This window comes from Equus asinus, chromosome 12, assembly GCF_041296235.1.
Source record: "Equus asinus isolate D_3611 breed Donkey chromosome 12, EquAss-T2T_v2, whole genome shotgun sequence".
Classification (NCBI taxonomy): domain Eukaryota; kingdom Metazoa; phylum Chordata; class Mammalia; order Perissodactyla; family Equidae; genus Equus; species Equus asinus.
In genome coordinates this window covers 14067635-14087908 of record NC_091801.1, presented here as the reverse complement: position 1 = coordinate 14087908, position 20274 = coordinate 14067635, and the positions used below count along the sequence as shown (strand labels likewise).

At 38.3% G+C, this 20274-nt stretch overlaps 1 protein-coding gene across 3 annotated transcripts in view; it reads right to left on the bottom strand.

Annotated features, from left to right (window-relative positions):
- The window catches only part of TRPA1 (transient receptor potential cation channel subfamily A member 1), a 62436-nt gene that overhangs the window by 30094 nt on the left and 12068 nt on the right, over positions 1-20274 (bottom strand). For all 3 annotated transcript variants that reach the window (XM_070481082.1, XM_014853775.3, XM_070481084.1), the window contains 8 exons: positions 14833-14992; positions 12957-13132; positions 8183-8290; positions 4981-5089; positions 4654-4799; positions 4062-4198; positions 1725-1773; positions 60-159 (listed from right to left, as the gene is read on the bottom strand). In XM_070481082.1, the coding sequence (XP_070337183.1) occupies positions 60-159; positions 1725-1773; positions 4062-4198; positions 4654-4799; positions 4981-5089; positions 8183-8290; positions 12957-13132; positions 14833-14992 (985 nt within the window). The remainder of the gene's footprint in view (positions 1-59; positions 160-1724; positions 1774-4061; positions 4199-4653; positions 4800-4980; positions 5090-8182; positions 8291-12956; positions 13133-14832; positions 14993-20274) is intronic.

Sequence of the window (20274 nt, the reverse complement as noted above, 5' to 3'; positions counted from 1 at the left end):
TGTTTATCTAACCAAATTGAGTAGTAGCTCTAAAGGCTTGTCTTGGTCCCTCATGGTACCTTTAGAGAGCAGCAAATTTACAATATTCCAGGATGCAGAAGTAGTTGCTAATATAAGTGGAGAACGTCCTTCAGAATCGGTGCTATTAATATCTGCTCCCTAAAATAAAACAAAGCCATTCAACAAAGAGCTTATAAACAGATAAACCAGCTTACGTTGCAATCTGTAAATAATGTTAATTCATTGGGATAGAGTGTCCATAATGTGGTTAGCACTCAGCATATGACTAACTATAGAACTGCTTGAAATTTCCCCATAATTCATATGTTGTAACATCAGAAATCAAGGCATTCTTTTATCATTTCAACAAGAAAAATTATCGTCACATGTTAATCTTTTGATGACATCTGGCAACAGATCTATATTACTATCTAAACCATAAAAATAAAATCCTTTAACCTATAGTAATAGTTTAGTTCTTACTGGAAGAAAAAATTTGTATATGTCCATAATAAAAAAATCTTCCAAATTTATTGCATATATGATTTTTAAAACAGTCACAAGAAATTATTCACTTTTTAAAAAATCTACTCCATCTGAAACAAATGAACTCAACTAATTGAATTGAAATAAGTCAAATCTTAACGTAAAATTCTAGCCAAATATTTGAGAAAATTCATATTTAAAAATCACATCATATATATATTTTAAATGAATAAGTCAATATTTACCATTACTTGTTATGGTTATAATATTTGATATGACAAAAAACAAAGGCTTTAAAAAAGTTCATGGAAAGAATTCTATCTTTTGGATGGGGTAATAAAAATAGCTTAAACTCCAGTTGTGGATATTTCCCTATTCCTGGGGGACCCATCGGATACAGATGATGACGGCAGCCATATTCCCTTTGAATGAAGGATGGTGGTCAGTGAGGTTCTGCTACAGTTCCCTTGCCAGGTGAAGAGATGGCTGCATTTGCAAGAAACCATGTGTGACAAAACTATGGTAAATAATGTCTTCCCAGGATTCTTCTATGTAAATACCACAATGTCAACAGTTGCTGGTGACAACAAACACTTGTTAAATATACAAATGAAACTACATTGGTTGCTCATATGGTGGGGCTTAAATACATCATATATTCATCTGTATAAATGGCTTATTAAAATTTAACTGAAAGCCAACCAATTACACTTCTTAGAGTGAAAAAAGATCTCGTGCTTTCACTTGTAACAAACCTTGGACAATATTTTTAATTTTCATTCAGTTTTTCATTGTTTGAAAGACGGCACTGAGGCAGCTGGGGCAGAAGCTTACAACGGATGGTGAGGGTGACAAGTGTTGCCTGTCCTGCCTCCACCTCAAAGCCACCTGTGCTGAAGAAGGGTCGGCAGAGTCGCCAGCCTTAACGCTGTCCTAGGACCAGTTGACAGAAGAGCTCTCCCTGCCTTGGACCCACCAACTCCCCACGCTAAAAACCTTGGTACAGCTATCAAGAGTACACTTTGTTACTTCTAAGTTGGTGGGAATGAAGTTTGGCCATTATGGGTTCATACATGACATATTCTATTTACAAATGTGTCAATTATCTTTTTGTAAACTTTCTGCTCATAAGCAAGAAATTAAAATCTGGCTTATTTTTGAAAATTCATATTATGTAATTATATGATGTTTTTAACTGTACACAGTAATAAGAAAAAACTCATCAATGGAATAGTTACCACTGAAATTAAGTAGTCGGCTAGTTCATAGTGATCAAATAACGAGGCTCTGCAAAAAGAGAATTATAGGCATATTAAGGTACTACTAATATAAACATAAAATAAAGCTACTATACTCAGTAAGTCAATTTAAATGACATTTAATAGCATGATAAAAAATGCTAGAGAATTAATAACCTTTCAAAATCTATAATTAGTCTTTTGTATGTAAATTTCAGAGTTAGCTTGCCAATTTTCACCCTAAATTCACAAGAGGTTGCATTATATTTAAATTATATTAAATATATTTAGTAACTGTAGGAAATAAATAATAACATTAAGGTCCCATTTGATTTGTTCTTATCTCTCACCAGTTTAGAGCTTTAACACTCAAAGTGTGGGCTGCAGGTCAACAGCACTGACGCCACCTGGGAATCAGTTGGAAATGTAGATTCTCAATAGATCTGGACTTTGAGGCTTGGGGAGGTTAAATGGTTGCCAAATGTTACACAGCCAGGTAGGCTGGAAGCCCTTTCCCCTTACTCTTCGGAGTAAACTCTGGAGTTTCAGCCAAAACAATGCACTGAGGTCTTTCCACTACAGTAACAAGAGGAATTCTAGCCCAAAAGGCAAACTTTCCTTTGCAGCTCAAGAAAAACTCCAAACGTCACTGGAAGGACATTCCAGGACTGTAGATCAATATTGATTAGTCAGAATTGGACTGAACTGGTCCAAGAAATTTTCAGCCAAGCCAAGTTGAGTATGTCCAGCTAGAGTCATCACCAGGCTAAGGATATTGATGGGCCAGGTGGATGAGTTTATTTTCCTAAAAGAGCTCCTTTTTATGCAGATTTGTATATTAAAGCTGTGTTCTGAATGGACACATTTTACCTATACCCACATCATTGGGTTTCTAAATTGGCTAACCACTGGAATCACTTAAAGAGTTTTTTAAAATTCCAAAGACCCATTTCAAAGACTCTGACATATTCTGGCATAGGAACTGGCGTTAGGATTTATAAACGCCGCACATGATTCTACGTGCAACAGTGTGAGAATCTCCAATCTAGACGTTAGTCTATCTATTGAGCGTTTGTTTTAATTCAATGGCTTTTTTTTTTTTTTTTTGCATTTCTAGGGCTTCTAACTGGATCTTTTTCATATTACCAATCTTTGATTCTTAAATACCAGTTTGCTTAGCATAATCTGTTATCTTAATCTACTTATTTTTACACACCTGCCTATTCCTTCCTTTAAATTTCTAAACATTTTAGATGTCCTTATTTTAAAATTACTTTCACATGACCCTACTATTTCTATTTCCTTAGAAGTAGATTAGCCTTTTGTCGATTTTGCTGTCTTTTCTAAGTTTTCCTTTCTGCCATGAAATTTTAGTTTGCAAACTCATCCTAAGTGGGAGTTCCTTTCTAGTCACGCATATCCCACTGTGGCCGGTGCTTTTGCCAATGTGGACATTCATCCCCTGCCTCCCTGGCTTAGAACCAGATCTTATATTGGTAGCTAGAGTTTCTTTTTCCCTGAGAGATATTGTAGATTTCCTGGTTCCGTTACCTACTGGGAAAATCTCAGCTCTTTTCTGCCATTCCAGGCTTCCACCATCCTCCGAGGTTTGCAGGGGGTGGTGGGGAGGGTGGCAGTGGGGAGAAGAAAGACTGACAGACAGACAGACAGACAGATCCCAGCCACCTTTCACTCACACAGGAAGCATTTAATCCTTGTCTTCCAAAGGAACAGAATTCAATTCTACACTGCCTGTTTCCTGTCCTAGCACCTAGTAAGCCTATAATTTCAGATGCTTTTTTCTCTGACATGTATTTCCATTAAATTCCACAGAAGTATTATCTTGTTTGGAGCTTGGCTATCACTTCCTACAACTATATGTTTTGAAAACATTTATCTATAATTGGGGCAGTGGGTGGAAAGGGGAACAGGGTGGGAAAGGGGAACATTCATATGTATCTGCTTCATTATCTTCACTAAAAATGTGGATAAGACACACATGAGGAATTGGAACAGATTAGAAAGGGCTTGGACAGCCATGTATGTTGACCTCCCGAGCATATAGAAAATTAATCTTGTTCCTATATCCACTGGATTAAGAATTGATCCAGAATACGCCACTGGAGATTTTATTCTATGAAAATCTATTTAACATTCTACTTTGATTCCAGAGGAACAGAGGGATTCCAGCTGAATCACAGGATCTTTGTTATTTCTGTTCCTTTCTTTTGAACTACAGAGCTTCCGCTACGCTAAGTGCTAACTTTTTCTTGCAGGGTACAATTTAACACTTGAACACTAAAAATCTGTACACAGAATGACAGGTGGTAAACTCGCCTGTGAAGTGGCGTCTCCTGATTTCCGTTCACTGCATTAACAATATCACTGCTACCGGAAAAGGAAGATATCATCAATTTAACAATCTCAGTGGCTCCCTGGGTGGCCGCAAAATGAAGGGCTGTGCACTTCGCATTCTGTAAAGAATTTTGATATCAGAATCACTGTTTAAGTCCCCATTTAACCTAAATTCAGCTCTGAATTTTTTCTTCCCAGGTCAGCAAAATCAAGGAATGTGGAATTTAAGATGATGAATAGTAATCAGTTTCATATACTGAAAAGTATCAATATAAAAATCATAGCTGGCAAGTTTGCTTCCTTGCATCCAACGGCTCTTCACACCTTGGACAGTACATCTATCAGTATCAGTATCATGATCTTTACTGCATCTCTATTTGTGTTTGCAATTGTTTTCGGTAGCTCTCCAAATTCCTTAGATTGCAATGTGCGATATTCTCTTTCTGTTTCTACATAAACTGCAGGAAATCATACCTATTTCCATCCAAATTAACTATAAAAGAGCTGTAAAGCATTTTGAAAAACCACTGGATAATTCTAAAACGAAAGCAACGTCTCGAGCATGAACAATCACCTCCATCAGTTCCAACTGTGCACCATTGTCCAGGCACATCTTAATCATTTCCAGGTCGCCACTCTGAACCGCCATGTGGAGAGGGCTAGCTTTCGCATTATTCACAAAGTTAATATGAGACTCTCTGCTATATCCATGTTCTTCACCTTTAGAAGAAAATAAATTCAAGATAACAAATGTTATAAATTAAAGGAACTTTTTAAAAGAAAGGCTGTTTAGACTTACATAGAAGCCCATGTATAAATTCTATGAAATACTTTTCAAATTAACAGCATCCACCAGAATAGACTTCTTTATAGCATAAAATGTAGGAAAGCCTCTACTCACCAAACTTTAATATTATTTCCATGCATTTTTTGGCACCCGAAAACGCAGCCTGGTGAACAGGGAAACATTTCCATTTATTTGATTTACATGGCTTAGCTCCTTTGTTGAACTAGTGGAAAAGAAAGAACAAAAAAAGTCAAATACACAAGCTAAACCCCAAGCACAAGGATGGACAAGAATTGTTCTCCTCTCCCAGGCCATTTGTCTAGTCTGCGCCTATGTAAAACTGTAGAGAAAATCTTCATATGATATGAAATCTAGGCAAGAAGGTAATTTTGGTACTCGGCTAAGATTCTGAAATAGAGACACTATATTTTCCCAAGATGAAGTAACAATGTAGACACAAAAATATCACTCTTGATACCTCAGCAAACTAAAGTCAACACATTTTTCAATGGGAATAATGAGATATTTTTAAACATTAACATGACTACTCCTATACTTATTCTCAATTCCTTATCCAAATAAAGTGATAATATTTCCCAGATTCTTTTCCTTTCATTTGTGTAAAATTAATAAATGACTGGACCAACATTCTTGTTAAACTATGAAAATCTGGTATTTTCACTAATGGAAGTTCTCTATTCAAAAGATGTTAGAAGAACTGAATCATATATTAACTTGGCCTCTGAGTCAATCATTTTCAACTACCATCTTATAGATCATTGGACTTCAGTTTAAGTACCTTCTATTTTCGTAAAAGGAAAGACTTTGAAAAAGCAGAAAAGTGTGAAATAAATATTACTTGTAATCTCACCTTCTAGAGGCGCCATTGGTTTACATTTTAGATTTTCTTTTTTCACTTATTTCTTTGCAAAAGTAATTATTATATGTATACTGTGTCATCATACTGTTCAAAAGAGTTTTTACTTAAGATTTAAAAAATATTTTGTCAAGTACATATTCCATTTTGGGGTACACAAAATTTTATACAATGAATCCCTGTCATTGAACTTCAATTTTTTTCGGTTTTCTCCCTCTGGTATATAACATTGATGTTAATATCAGTGATAGCTTTAATTATCTCCCTGGGATGTATTCCAAGAATTTGAATTGGTGAATCAAAAAGTATTCACACCCAGGGGCCGACCCAGTGGCCCAGTGGTTAAGTTCCCACACTCCGCTTTGGTGGCCCAGGGTTTCACCGGTTCGGATCCTGGGCGCGGACATGACACTGCTCAGCAGGGCATGCTGAGGTGGCATCCCATGTACCACAACTAGAAGGACCCACAACTAAGAATATACAACTATGTACTGGGGGGATTTGGGGAGAAAAAGCAGGAAAAAATGTATTCACATCCACAGTGAATGAAATTCCCCTACTCATCAAAATTTCTCTAACACTGTATATCAACAAGGTCTTTTCATTCTTTCAATTTAAGAGATGAAAAAAAAGATCTCATTGTTTTAACATGTTTCTCTTTGATTATTAGAGAAATTAATTGAACTTCATGTGTCCCTTACCAATTTTCTATAGAGTATTGTCTTTTCCTTACAGATTTCTAAGAATGCTTTATAGATAAATCCATATCCATTTAAAGATAAATATATGGATATAATCCTATGCTTTGTCTACTCGGGCCATTTGATGTGCTATAATTTGATATTGAACTATTCGTACGTTCCCTGAATAAGGCCAACATGGTATTGCATGTTACTTTTAATTATTTCAATGAATTAATTTGCTAGTATTTTTAAGATTTTGCATCTATGTTTATTTATATGTAACACTGATCTACACTGTTCTTTTGAGAGGAGCTGTCAAAGTTTAGAATTATTATGATGCTCAATTCATAAAATTAATCTGGACGTTTTCACTCTTCTGTTGTGCTATAAAACTATTACCTGAAATGGAAACTTTGTCCTTGAAAGTTTGAAAGAACTTGTAAAATCTATAAAAACATGTAATATTAGTGATAATGTATTTTTTTTTACTTTTTATAGTTTTCTACCAATCTTTCATTTCAGTTAATTTTGAAATTTTAATTACTTTCAGCTACTTATCCATTAAGAAGGATTTTCAAATTTTTTAGGACAGGATCACGCAGATTAATTTTTTCTCATTAGAAACTCCAGCACATCCAGGTAAATCTCGTTGTTACTTCTGATTTTGTTGATTTGTACTTTTTTTTCTGTTTTAGTTAGACTTGCCAATACCATGTCTAATTTATCTTTTTCAAAAAAATAACTCAATTTATCAAATAATTCCAAAATTATTATGTTTTGTTTTCAACCTTACTATTTCTTTATTGCAATTTTCTTTTGGGTTATTTGGGGCTCTTTTTCTAAATTCTTGATTTGGGTGTTAATTTATTTTTATTTTTTTAGTCCAATCATGACAGCTTTCTCCAAGACATCTAATAAATATGTCAGACTATCTTTCTAAATTTAATTATCAGTGAGATATTTTTTAATTATTTTATTTCATTTTCTTACCATCTGGGATGGTGGAGAGGGAAAATGAAGTGATAAAAATATAGAACCTGGCCCAAATAACACACAAGTGATTAAGGAATATTTGAAAGAAAGCTACTTGCTGGAATTCTAGTACCACACTCAGAAGGGACAGGATGTGGAGCAGCTGTCGGTCCTTTAGACGGGCATCTCCAGCGTTTCAGTGGATCGCGCCAGGAAATCTCACCCAGAGAGAAGGCTGGCTTTACACGCAATGGGCTGTGGCTATGGACCTCAGTCACTACATCACACAGGGCTCCCTTTTGGAGAACCGGTGGCAGCCATTTCTTCTCATCTTAGGAACATGAACAGCTATGTTTTTCTCAGCTTTTACTTCATGGGCTCAACAATAAGCCTATTTATCTTTCCTTTGACTATTCAGGAGCTCAGAGTCAAAAGTATGATCCACTTTTATTAACATACAGGCTATTATACTTTGTATTTTGTTTTCTAGCCTGACCAGCAGCTTCATCTCAATTCTTCCTGTCTATACTTTCTTTTCACTTTGATCTTCTCACGTTTTCTTTAACGCCTCCTGTTGGTCTTCTGTAAGCAATCTCAGATCCACGTAAGAGTTAAGAGGAGCATACATATACAAAAACACATAGAACTATTTCTTCTCTGACATATTTTCTGTATTTTATATTTTCCTAAGAAGAGAAACCGAGAGCTGTTGTAAATAACAATAATTCATGTTGTACTAATGAAAAGACAAAGAAAGCAGGAAAATTTTGATTAAAACACAAACCAATATCTGCAGGGCTTCACTATTATCTTTGCAACATGCAATCATTGCAGCTGTGTTTCCATTTTCTCCTTCCAAATTAATATCAGTACTGCTGTGCTCAGTCAAGACCTACACAAAAGACAGGAATAAGTGTCAAAAAGTTAACTTGCAGTTTTCCAAATAGGGTATTTGTCTTCCACTAGATTATAAGCTCTGGATGCTGGGGGCCATGTCCTCACTCATCTTTCTTCATCCTTCTCCCATAGAATCTGGCACAAAACCTCGTATCTATCAGGTACTACATAAATTTCTCAAATAGATGAAATAATGGTAATTTCTACATCACATCAATTAAAGCAATATGGATTTGTGGAACTGGAAAAAGAATAAGAATCGTAGATACTAGTTAATACTTTTCCCTGTATTAAGTGAGCTCTGTTAACTAATATCTTCAAGAAAATAAATTTGTGGAGCCATTTGGAATGTGTGGGTAGGGGAGGAGGAAGGGAGGGAGGCAGGAAGGGATGGAGAAGACGGGAAGGGAGGAAGAGGGGAAGGGAGGAAAGGAGGAGAAGCAGAAGGAAGAGGGGCGGGAACCGTTTCTTTCTCCCCTCTAGTCATTTTTCTTTGAACTAGATCGCAAGCATTCTGGGAAATGTCAACGAAAACTCCCCTCTCCTCAGTAGAGAAAAGAGAGTTTCATATAACACTGGTACAGCTTTAGCACAATTAATTCAAACTCAGTCTGGAACATGATTCCTATGATGTAAGAAATCAGCATGCCTGATAAAATGGTTAAGCAATTTTTCTGACGCAATTTAATTTGAAGACCTGTTCATCCTTCTCCTGGTTAAGTTCCAGCTGATCACTGACCAAGAATCTATAGATCTTTAACCAGTCTTTATTTTATATTAAATCTAACAATAATTATCTCATATAAATGTCTCTGTGAAGAGAGAAATCTTTGAATTGGCCAACTAGAGACTTTTATTAAATTATTTAAAAATAATTTATGAGAAAAGCTGTTTCCTAAAAAGCTTGACTTAAAAAAAAAAATCACACCACCTCCTACCAGAGCCCCTTGTTAATAGAATGTGTGCTCAAGTGTCAGCAAATGAATTAAGTCCACTAATTAGCACTGCTCACAAAAGAAAATTAAGCTGAGATTTTGGTACACAAGAACATATAGGGGAAATATTGATGGATGAAGGAAAATGAGAACACAAGGCTCATTCTATGGATTTGAGGCACTTCCAAGTTCTGCTCTTAACACTCTAGATTCACATGCAAAGTAACCTACCAAAGTCGTTAAGACGAGATCTTTCTCTCTTTGCCCTCTTAGAATCAGAGATCACAGATTTCTAGCATTTATTAGGGTGTTATTGTTGTACCATCATAGGCGCAATCTTTCAAAAAGCTGTGTTAAATTATACGTGGCAGGGGTTCCAGAGGGAACGACTAAACTGCACCCACTTCAAATTCAGTCATGACCAGGCAAGTCTGGAAGGTTTGCAGGTGAGGCCTCCAGACATCCCCTTAATGAGAATCCAGGAAGCCTCACGGGAGGGTCAAACCACTGGATACTGTGAGGTTAAGCCCCAAAGACCAAGGCCTGCAGGCTACTGAGAAACAAGGCCACCACCTCCTGAACCCCCAGACCAGTGCGCCCAAGGGAGCGCTATGCATAGCAGCGGCGTCTGTGCAAGAACTTGAGGTAACACATGGGTAACAAGTTTTTACTTTATGATCATACAGGCCGTGGTGGAGGTCTGGGGGAAGGCTGGCAGAGCAGACAATGGAGAAGCACTCTAAATTGTCAAGAGCTGGTGGGGCACAGGCCTGACCCACGGTATAACTGGCCACGAGGACTGCTATTTGCAAACACACGGGAAGACTCCAAAATTTCTCCTCCTTCTATTCTCTTCATCTCCAGTGAAGCAGAGGGGTTTAAAAATATCTTTTAGGGTCCAGCCCCGTTGCTAAGGGGTTAATTTTGCACATTCCACTTCAGCAGCCCAGGGTTTCTCAGGTTCAGATCCTGGGTGCGGACCTAGCACTGCTCATCAAGCCACGCTGAGGCGGTGTCCCACATGGCAGAACTAGAAGGAGCTACAACCAGAATATACAACTATGTACTGGGGGCCTTTAGGGAGAAAAAGAAAAAGAGAAAAAAAGATTGGCAACAGATGTTATTTCAGGGCCAATCTTTAAAAAATATATAATTTTTAGATTAAGTTACAGCTAGTAAAACCAAGTAAAGGAGAGACAATTATTTCAATGCTCTTATAACCCTATTTTTCTTCTTGTCCTGGTGTCACCCAGGAAAATCTGTTATATCCCCCATCTAGTTTATAAATCAGTCATGGGCTTATTTCTAAACCTTCTTTCCTATTTCTATGTGACACCTACCTTCTTATATTTGTTAATCTGAAGATTTCTGATTTCTAATTAACATTAGCCTTTTAACTGTTACCTGCTTTTAACTGTTACCCAAACCATGCTTTCAGAGCCAAGATTAAGTCAGTGGGCATTTGTTTATGAAAAGAGCCTCCAGAGGAAGCACAAGAGATCCATGGGGTAGTATGTGACATGGGGAGGGGGGCGGTCCTTGTGGTCACTAGTGACCCAATCCAGATGATACACAAATAGCACCTGGCTCGTGAATAATGCAGGCACTTAAAAAACACACAGCCTATTGCCAAAGGCCTTTGCAATAACTTCCTCAAGGAGCTGCCTTGATTCATCTCCTTGGGTGCTAACACCTAAGCTCTCCCCTTCTCCTTTAGCCAAAATGCCCATTAGGCATTCATTCCCTCATTCAAGAGCCATCATCTACCAGCAGTGAGGATGACTGGAGATATTCAGATTAGTCACACACAGTCCCTCCCCCCAGGATGACCAGCTAGAGGGGGAGAGATGCACAGGAACATCTGATCATAATACCACGTGCTAAGAATCTGACAGAGCTACATACGAGGTACACTGGGAAAGCTTAAAGGAGCCATGGACACAGAGGGCTCAGAGGAAGGTGTCTGGACTAAAGGAAGCGTGGGGCTTGCGGATACCCGAGAGCTCTTTGGTGATTTATAGACAAAGTAGGTTTTGGTGTGGTGGGATTGACCAAGTGCTTATGTTATGTTGAAATTCTAACTTTCATAAATTGAAATCCTACCCCAATATGATGGTATTAGGAGGTGGGACCTTTGGGAGATGATTAAGTCACAAGGGTGGAGCCCACACAAATGGGACTAGCACCTTCATAAAAGAGACCCCAGAAAGCTCTCTTGCCCCTTCTGCCATGTAAGGACACAGCAAGAGGATGGCCATCTATGACCCAGGAATTAGGTCCTCACCAGACACAGAATCTGCCTCTACCTTGATCCAGGATTTCCAGCCTCCAGAACTGTGAGAAATAAATGTTTATTGTATAGAAATGGTGTTTTGTTATAGCAGCCTGAACTGACTAAGACACGTGGCTCAGCACGACAGCCAAGTCATCATTCGCAATATTGTTTCTACAAGAAAACTTACATAAGTTCCAAAGTGCCTACCTGAGAAATGAATTTCTGGAACCTGATCCATTTGTAAATCACCTTCCTCCTTAAGTAAGCATGTGTGTTTTCTAGCGTGTCTGTGAGACTCTGAGGTGTAGTTTAAAAGCCCTGGCCTAAACCTTACCCTTTAGGCATTTTCCTGGGTTTCCTCTATTTGACTAAACTCACTCTCAAGCCTGGAATAAAAAAAGAAATATCCCACGGGTATCATTATGTCTTCTAACAAAAAACAGTAAATCATAATTATGTTTTCCCTCTTCACTGAGGGATTCATCACCTCCTTTATTTTAATCATTAAATCAGTCAGGTACAAGTGGTAAAGCATTAACTTGCAAACACAAAGATGAAAACAAAATTCCTAATTCTTGTTTTCACCAGTTATGTGAATATGGGAATAATAGAAGTCTTACTTCATAGTTTTATTTTTTTATGACAATTTAAAAAACTAAGACATATAAAGTTCTTAATAAAATGCTGGCTCATAAGTACTATTCAGTAAAGATAAGACTATCATCATCGTCGTCATCATCATCACTATATCATCAGTTGGTCAGAAGTAAAGCCAACTATAAACAGCATACAAGATGGAAGAACTTATGCTAAGGACTCATGAAAGGCACAAGAAAATGGAGTTATGGGTGTGACTGACAACACCTTAAAGAAACACCCAGAGATAAGGAGACAGCACAACTGCAGACCTGGATAAGATGTGGAATCGGCATAAAGGGGCGAGAGGAAGAAACACTGATGCCAGGGAGCCATCCCAGAGAGAGGATGACACGCTGTCAGTCGCCTGGCTGATTCCCTGCCTCTCGCTGCTCCCTTCAGCTGGACCGATTTCCCATTCTGGACTCGCTGGACCGTGCCAAGGACTTTGTGGACTTTGGTTCATAACCCTTTGCATATTGAATGCTCCATGTGGTGTTAATTAATATGTTTTTATGATACACATATGAGTTAATGTGTGATGCTTGATCAAGTCTCTGTAAAGGAACGCTAGGCTGTTACCGCCATTCCTGGACCTCGGTCACTTGTGGCGAGGTCCTTTATAAATTCTGGCATTGTGGAAAGACACAAAGGTGAGTGGACATTCTATTATTAACCGCTCAATACACTAATGTTGTGATCATTACATCTCATTTGCCCTGGCAGCCTAGGTTGGCCATCCTCGCCCAGGCAGAGACAGCAGACGTGGGTCCCAAAATGACAGTCTGTGCCTCGGAGCCGGCGGGCAGGCTTACCTTCATCACCTCGTTGTGCAAGCCCTGCACAGCTATATGGAGGGGCGCCATCATGTTGTAGTTTCGGAGGTTTGGGTTGGCTCCTTTGCTAAGAAGAAACTTAACACTTTCAACCTGGTTTTTTTCTGCGGCCCAATGCAGAGGGGTATTTCCATAATCATCCATCACATTCAGCGCTGGAAAAAGACACCAAATCTGGGTTAGATTTTGCTTGGACAGTATTCAACACCTGCTGAGTGCCTATTCACTTCAAAGTTCAGTGCCAAGTGCTATTGCAGTAGGCTTCACCTTCTTTACAAAATAAAAATATAGCTTCAGTCCTCAAGAAACATCTAATGGACACCTCTAGGGGATGCACAGAAGTATGGTACTGACTTTGTCAAACGAGTTAGATGTCTATCTACAGCATCCATAAGGAATAGATCCTCCTATAGCAACATGTTTTTATACATGGTATGAATTTGGGGATTGTTAGAAAATATCGAGTTTATATAAAAGTAATAACTATATGCCAGGCACTCTATTAAGTTCCATACAACCATTATTCCATTCAGCCTTCCAACAGCCTACAAGGAACCATGACTGTTTTTCAGAAAAATAAGGCCCAGGGAGATTCAAAATCTTGCCAATGTTACACAACTAGTAAGGAGTTCTGTAAGTTGCCTTAATTCTTTGAACATCAGTTTTCTCGTACTCAAATTTGGTTAAAAAAAAAAGAAAAGGAAAGAAAGAAAATAAAATATATATATATACCTTGCAACGTTCTTAGGAGGAGAATATCAAATCATATCTTTAAAGATCTTAATAGAGCGTCTGGCCCATAGCAATGGTTCGAAAAGGATTAATGAGAAAAAAGACACACCACTAATAAACCACAAGACTGGAATTAGAGCTTCAGCCCCGGATGCCACACATGGTTTCCATGTATTTCTACAATACAATACAATTTCCACAGCTACTTCCTGTGTAACAACGGCCCTGTGGGGGTTGCTCCTTTCCCTCCATATTTCTAATCTACTACAATACTAGGTATTGGTCTACCAGATATTTCCAAGTGGATGTCCCCTGGGCCCTTCAAACTCAGTATGACCAAATCAAAATTCATTATCCCCTTACATCCTCACAATCACTTTTCTTCTGTTTCTTATCCGCCTTCTTTTCTGGACGGTTATACTATTAGCGTAATTTCCTAAATTAGGAATCTCAAAGTTAGTTCAACTCCTTGCTACTTACTCCTCACATTCAATCTTTTATCAAGCACTGTCCACTCTACGTGTAAAATAGCTCTTGACTCTCTCCCATTCTCCTTATTCCAACCTCAAAACCCCGGTGGGCTCTCATCTTCTCTTTACTACTAAAATAGCCTTTTAATTGGGCTTCCACTTCCAATCCATCCTCCACAATATTGACAGAATTGTATTAAATAATAAAGGTCTTCTCACACCACCTGACTGCTTAAATCTCTGCGGCATCCCCCTTCCTTATCTGACTACAGTTGCGTTTCTCAAACAAGGCTGGGGTGGGGGAGGATGTTACATCTTCTGGGAGTCTCAATTTTATTCAATGATAAGAAATTTAAGTGTAGAATGACCTCATGGAAATAAGTCCATGGAAATTTTGTGGTCTATCATAAAAATTCAAAGAAAATCTGTGCTTGTGGGATGTCCCAGATTGGTGCACTAGCCTTGGCAGAATTTCAGTGGGAAAACTTGAGAAGCACTACTGGTCTGTTGGGAAAACCACCCTCCTGAGTGAGCTATTCAGGCCCATTGTAATCTGGAACTAATCTACCCTTCAGAATCATTTCATATTGCTCTTCCCAATGAATCGCATGGGATGACGGATTTATGGAGCGCTCATGGTAACATTTTGCTACCTTCACAAGAGGAGTCATTGATGATCATCTGCATCAGCTCCACTTGACCTTCTCCTGCAGCATGATGCAAAGGGGAGGCATTCGTATCATCATATTTGCTTAATTTCTTTTGTTTCTTCATGAAGTTTTGTAAGCCACATGTACTGCCTTCAAAAACCACCTAGAAGTATATAAAAAACTGTTACCTCAAACAAGTGAATGTAAAGCATTAATATAAGTTAATTGTTAACAAAATTATCATCCAAAACCATTTGTCATGCTTACAATAAGGTAAATATTTTTTTTGAAAAACACAAAATGCTTACAGACATACAGAAGTTACAAGCAAACACCTAACATTGATAAGTACGTTAAATAAATGATTTTATTTCTGACCATAAACTCATATATGCTGTAGAAATAAAGGCCTTGAAAAATGTTTTGAAGTAAATGTAAGGGATGTGATCTGAGAAATAATAAGTATAGTGAAAAGAAAGAGGAATTTTCTTTGCCAAGTGAAAATGTACTTAAACTACAGCATGAGGGATTTTGCTTAGATAAAGATTTTCGTGAATGCAAGGATCAAGCCCAAGAATCTGCGTTACTATCCTTTCTTTGGCTTTTCTGCCGACAGTGAATTCCCACTCAATACTTCCTTATATACTGGAGCTGGAATCATACTGAAACAGTGTCGTGTAATTCACTTGGCGGTAATTCAGAACGGCTGCCCACACCCCCAAGAATGAGTAATTCCTCATCTTTTGACTACTGGAATCCTGCACCAGGCCAAGCCAGGTCATGTTCTCCCCCTTATTGTTATCTACACACAGGAAATGCTAGCATTACTGCACACTTACTTGGGGCCAGAAACCAGGACACGGAGAGGTTACACCATTTGCCCAAAGGCACACAGTAAGTGGCAAAGTCAGAATTTGAACAGGAGGCTACATGGAACGTATATTTCGGCTGACTGATTAATGCTAAAAACCAACATACAGTAGAAGCTGAAGTTGAGGTCAAAACCACAGTTCCAGAATAAACTGTGTGAGAGAATAAGATATTATAAAGCATAAGAACAGACTTTGCAGAGCAGACTCAACAAGTCTTGGCACAGTCGGCTGCTGTCACTGGCCTGCACAAGTGTAATTCCAACAGATGCTCGCTTCCACTGATGTCAGGGGAGGAGCAAGAGCTTGGCTGAGTATCTTATTTTTCTCAAACTTTCTTTTCTTCTTCATGCTCCTTATAGTCTTTCTTATGTCTGGACTGAAGATGATTTATCATGAATGACATTATGTTTCCTCCTTGTGAAATTCTGAGGTGACCATGTTGACATTCTGCTTCTGATTCATTCTCACAAGATAGGAAAAATTCCCAAACATGACTTTTTCTTAAAAAGCTCACGGCCTAAGTGGAATAAACTTAGTAAAAATTAAATAAATCTTTAAAAATTATTTTATTGAATGTTATTAATGTTACTACAGCAAACAATTTTACAAAAGCCTTCATGTCATAAATTTGCTTCTATTATCTGGCCTTGAATTATTATTTAAGTTTTCATAAATATTTTGGATCAAAAAATGTATTCGGTTCTTCCTAAAATTAACTAATGCATCCTCTCTTAATATCTGCACTAACTGACATCTAGTTCTCTATTTAACTACTTAAAAATTCTTAATATCTTTTTACAGAAAATTAAGAATTTTCAAAATCATTAATTATAGTTATATTTAATTATACTTCAACAAACTGGCAAGATTTTTATTCCAAGTTGCTCCTAGAATTTCTGCCTATATTTGAAAGTGAATATTTAGGTATTATCAATAAATATGAATGACATACCTTATTCTAGTGCTAACATTTTCACATTGTTTAGATATGATAGTATCATATCTAAGATTCAGAGATGCCAGAAATGGCATCAAATTAGGTATTCTGATATTTGGTTGCCAAAGGCAAAGCTGAAGCCAAAGCTGAATTGCAGCTTTTGGCCTCAAATCGAGGCTGAAGCCAAACTCCGGTATGTCCCTGGATTGCACACAAGAGTTCTACTCCAGAAGCCATGCTCTTCCAGAACCTGCTGTGCTGCTGGCCTCATACGGTGCTAGAGTCTTACCTGGCCTTCCACCCAAACGAAGGGCACCCTTCTCTCTTTCCTTGTTCCCATTACGCTGTCTTCCTGTAGCCGCCCAAGTCTTCCCTCCTCCTCGAGGCCTTCGTGACCGCCACAGGGTGCCGTCCTCTAGTCCAGCCCCTCTCTGTCTCTCAGGAATGCACACTGGAGTTTTCCAGAGGCCACAAGATGTGTGCTGACATCACGGTGCTGACAGTTACCGGAATGTGTGTATTCTCACGTTTTTAAATTTTTCACCACTTTAACTTCTAATTCGGTAAATATTGGTAGCTATAACCCAATAAACAAGCATTCTTTGGAATCCTCAATATTAAGTTTAAAGGGGTTCTGAGGCAGAAAAAAAAGTTTGAGAGTCACTCTCTAGCTCTCTCCTCACACTGTCTGTGCTAAATTCCTTCTACACATCTGTATACTTATTCTCTGTGAGACTTTCATGTATGGAGATAGTTTTTCCAGAAAGAGAGAGTGAAAGAAGGAAGGAAGGAAAACCCAGATGTACGTAAGAGCAGCCATACGGACTTTTATACACACTAGAACTTTCCTGGACTATTTGGTGAATTTTAATTCCCTAGAGGCTTAAACATCAATGGGAAAAATTAATGGAGCCTCATTCCAGTTTTATGGTAATATAGAGACTGAAATTACTGCTCAATGTTTCTTCCAGCTTTGCAAATACATGGTTAGATTATACACCTGGCTGAAATTTTTTCAAAGCTATTTCTTGGCAAATATTTCATCCCATGGACCAAAAGCAACACGTTCTACATGGCAGCAGCTTTTCATGGAACCCAGTGTAAAACGCCTATTTTCTGAAAATGCAGAAACCTCCCCCAAGCCAATGACCCAGGTACTTGCTTTAATTCTCCCTTTGACGGTGACTGGGCACATTTGACACACAATAATATAGGTGTCAAAAACCCTACTTTGCTATTTTAAAGATAACCAGAACATTTCTCACATTAAAATTGAAAGCTACCATGAAATAAAATGAAGCATTAAAGTACTTAAGGTAGTTTACCATAGTTAATAAAGAATCGAGCACATTTGAATTCACTCAGTAAATGTCAGGTTGGCACATATAAAACAAAATCTTAAAATTGTGAACTTTGGCTTTTGCTCTGTTATCACAGAATAGCACCTAAGAAATCAGTCTTCTAAGGTGGTCCCTTAAATAGAGATGTGTCACTTTTCAACAGCAAAATTCTATATAGGCTACATACAGCTTGGTGAATGCAGGATATGACAACGAGCATTCAACCATTTCCAAACGTACACATATTCAGGAATGAATTAAAAAATGAGCTTCTGGGGCTGGCCTGGTGGCGCAGCAGTTAAGTTCGCACATTCTGCTTCAGCGGCCCGGGGTTCACCAGCTCGGATCCCAGGCGCGGACCTGCACCCCTTGTCCAGCCATGCTGTGGCAGGCGTCCCACATATAAACTAGAGGAAGATGGGCACGGATGTTAGCTCAGGGCCAATCTTCCTCAGCAAAAAGAGGAGGATTGGCAGCAGATGTTAGCTCAGGGCTAATCCTCCTCAAATAACAATAATAATGATAAAGCTATGAAAAAAATGAGCTTCTTACAGATATAGGCTCTTTCTCAATGTTTCACCCTGTCAAAGGAAGTGTTTACCTAAATCCATTTGGAAGTATTTTACCACTTGAATTTGATATGTCCTTCCAGTGGCAATAAAGGGATTACTTCAGCCACCCCACAGTGCCAGAAGGAGCAATGTGTAGGTCTGTCCAGTGATGTGCTGTCACCCCAAACCCAACTACACACTCTCGAGAGCAAGTACCAGGTTCGGATGCTCAGAAGGTGCTCCTGAATTCACAATGACAAAACAGCATCTAAATCCTTTGTGCACGCTCATCAGATGTGCCCAACTGTCTGAAACTAAACAGTACATGACATGTCAAGTCAGGCTTTGAAAAGATTTCTTAAAGTTCCGAAAGTCAGGCAAAGGCGTCATTTAGACAGACTATTACAGATTCATTCTGTGTAGTTTTCTACTGTCACATGGTCACTTCAGATTATTTGGATTCTGAACTATATGACTAGATACAGACCATCATAGACTAGATCACTTTTAAAGAAGCTAATTCTAACTGAGCTCTTTAAACGGAGATAGCAAATACATCTGTTTTAGGTTGCTTTAATGAAATACACAAAAGCACTAATGGGGCAAAAAGGAAGGAAACTAATGTGACAGATGACAACAAATAGGAGGTCAAATGCTAAAATATTAGCTCTCTTCACAGAAAGTCCCTGGAAAAGGCTAAAGGCATCATTTAGATGGTTCTTTTCCACATTTCTCATCTTGTAAAGTTTCTCAATCCCTGATTTTCTCAGCATTCCTGAGGTAGCGTGTGTGCTGGAGAAAATGTTATACACCAGATCTTTTTAACCAGGAAATCCTCCGAGTTCAGAACTCTCCACAGTGTGTTATAGGTATTGATTTGTAATTATTCTCACCACTGAGGTTTCTGCAGAATGATCCGGAATGACTGCAGACAACAAAATAAAATAGATAAATCCTTCGATCTACAAGCTGTACTGTGGCTTCTACAAGCCTTAAATAACATAAACGGCTTTATTTGACTTAGGCAATAAAACTAAAGACAGACAAAAACAGCAAGAAAAGTAAGTTTGAGACTTTGTGCTGCAGAAATCCTTCAGCTAATATCTCTAGAAAACGAAACCACATCGGTAAGCAAAGGATGTATTATTTCTGGTGTCATTTTCAAAATTTTAAAATTTCTTCCCATCTCCTAATATTTATTCCAGAGACACTATCCTAGTGCTTGAAATGCCCTCATGGCCTCAGTTCTTGGGGTTAAGCCAAAAGACCTTGGTGAATATGCTAATAGTAAGGAGGAGGAAAAAAGTCAGTGTTTAATCTGGATGTGCAAATAGACTGACTTTGGGAGGCCTGGTTTGTTGGTTTATGTGATTTACTACACATGTGCGACTCACACACATGATGGGCAACAGCGTCAATTCGTGCAACTTGCTTAGAGGGCGACTTGGCAATTTCTACCAAAATTACAGCTATACATACCTCTTGATCCTGCTAGGACATTAACACACACACACAGTCACTAAGGTACCAGTGGACAGACAGATGGAGCCACTTGAACACTCACAGACACACTCATTCACGTGTGTAATAGCAAAACAAAACAAAAACACAATTGAAGCGCCCATCCATGCAGGACTGCTTAAATAAATCATGATACCTTCATATAAGGGAATACTATAAAGTTGCTAAAAACGGCAAGGTACAGCTCCAGGTGCTGATTTGAAAAGTATTCTAAAATATATTTC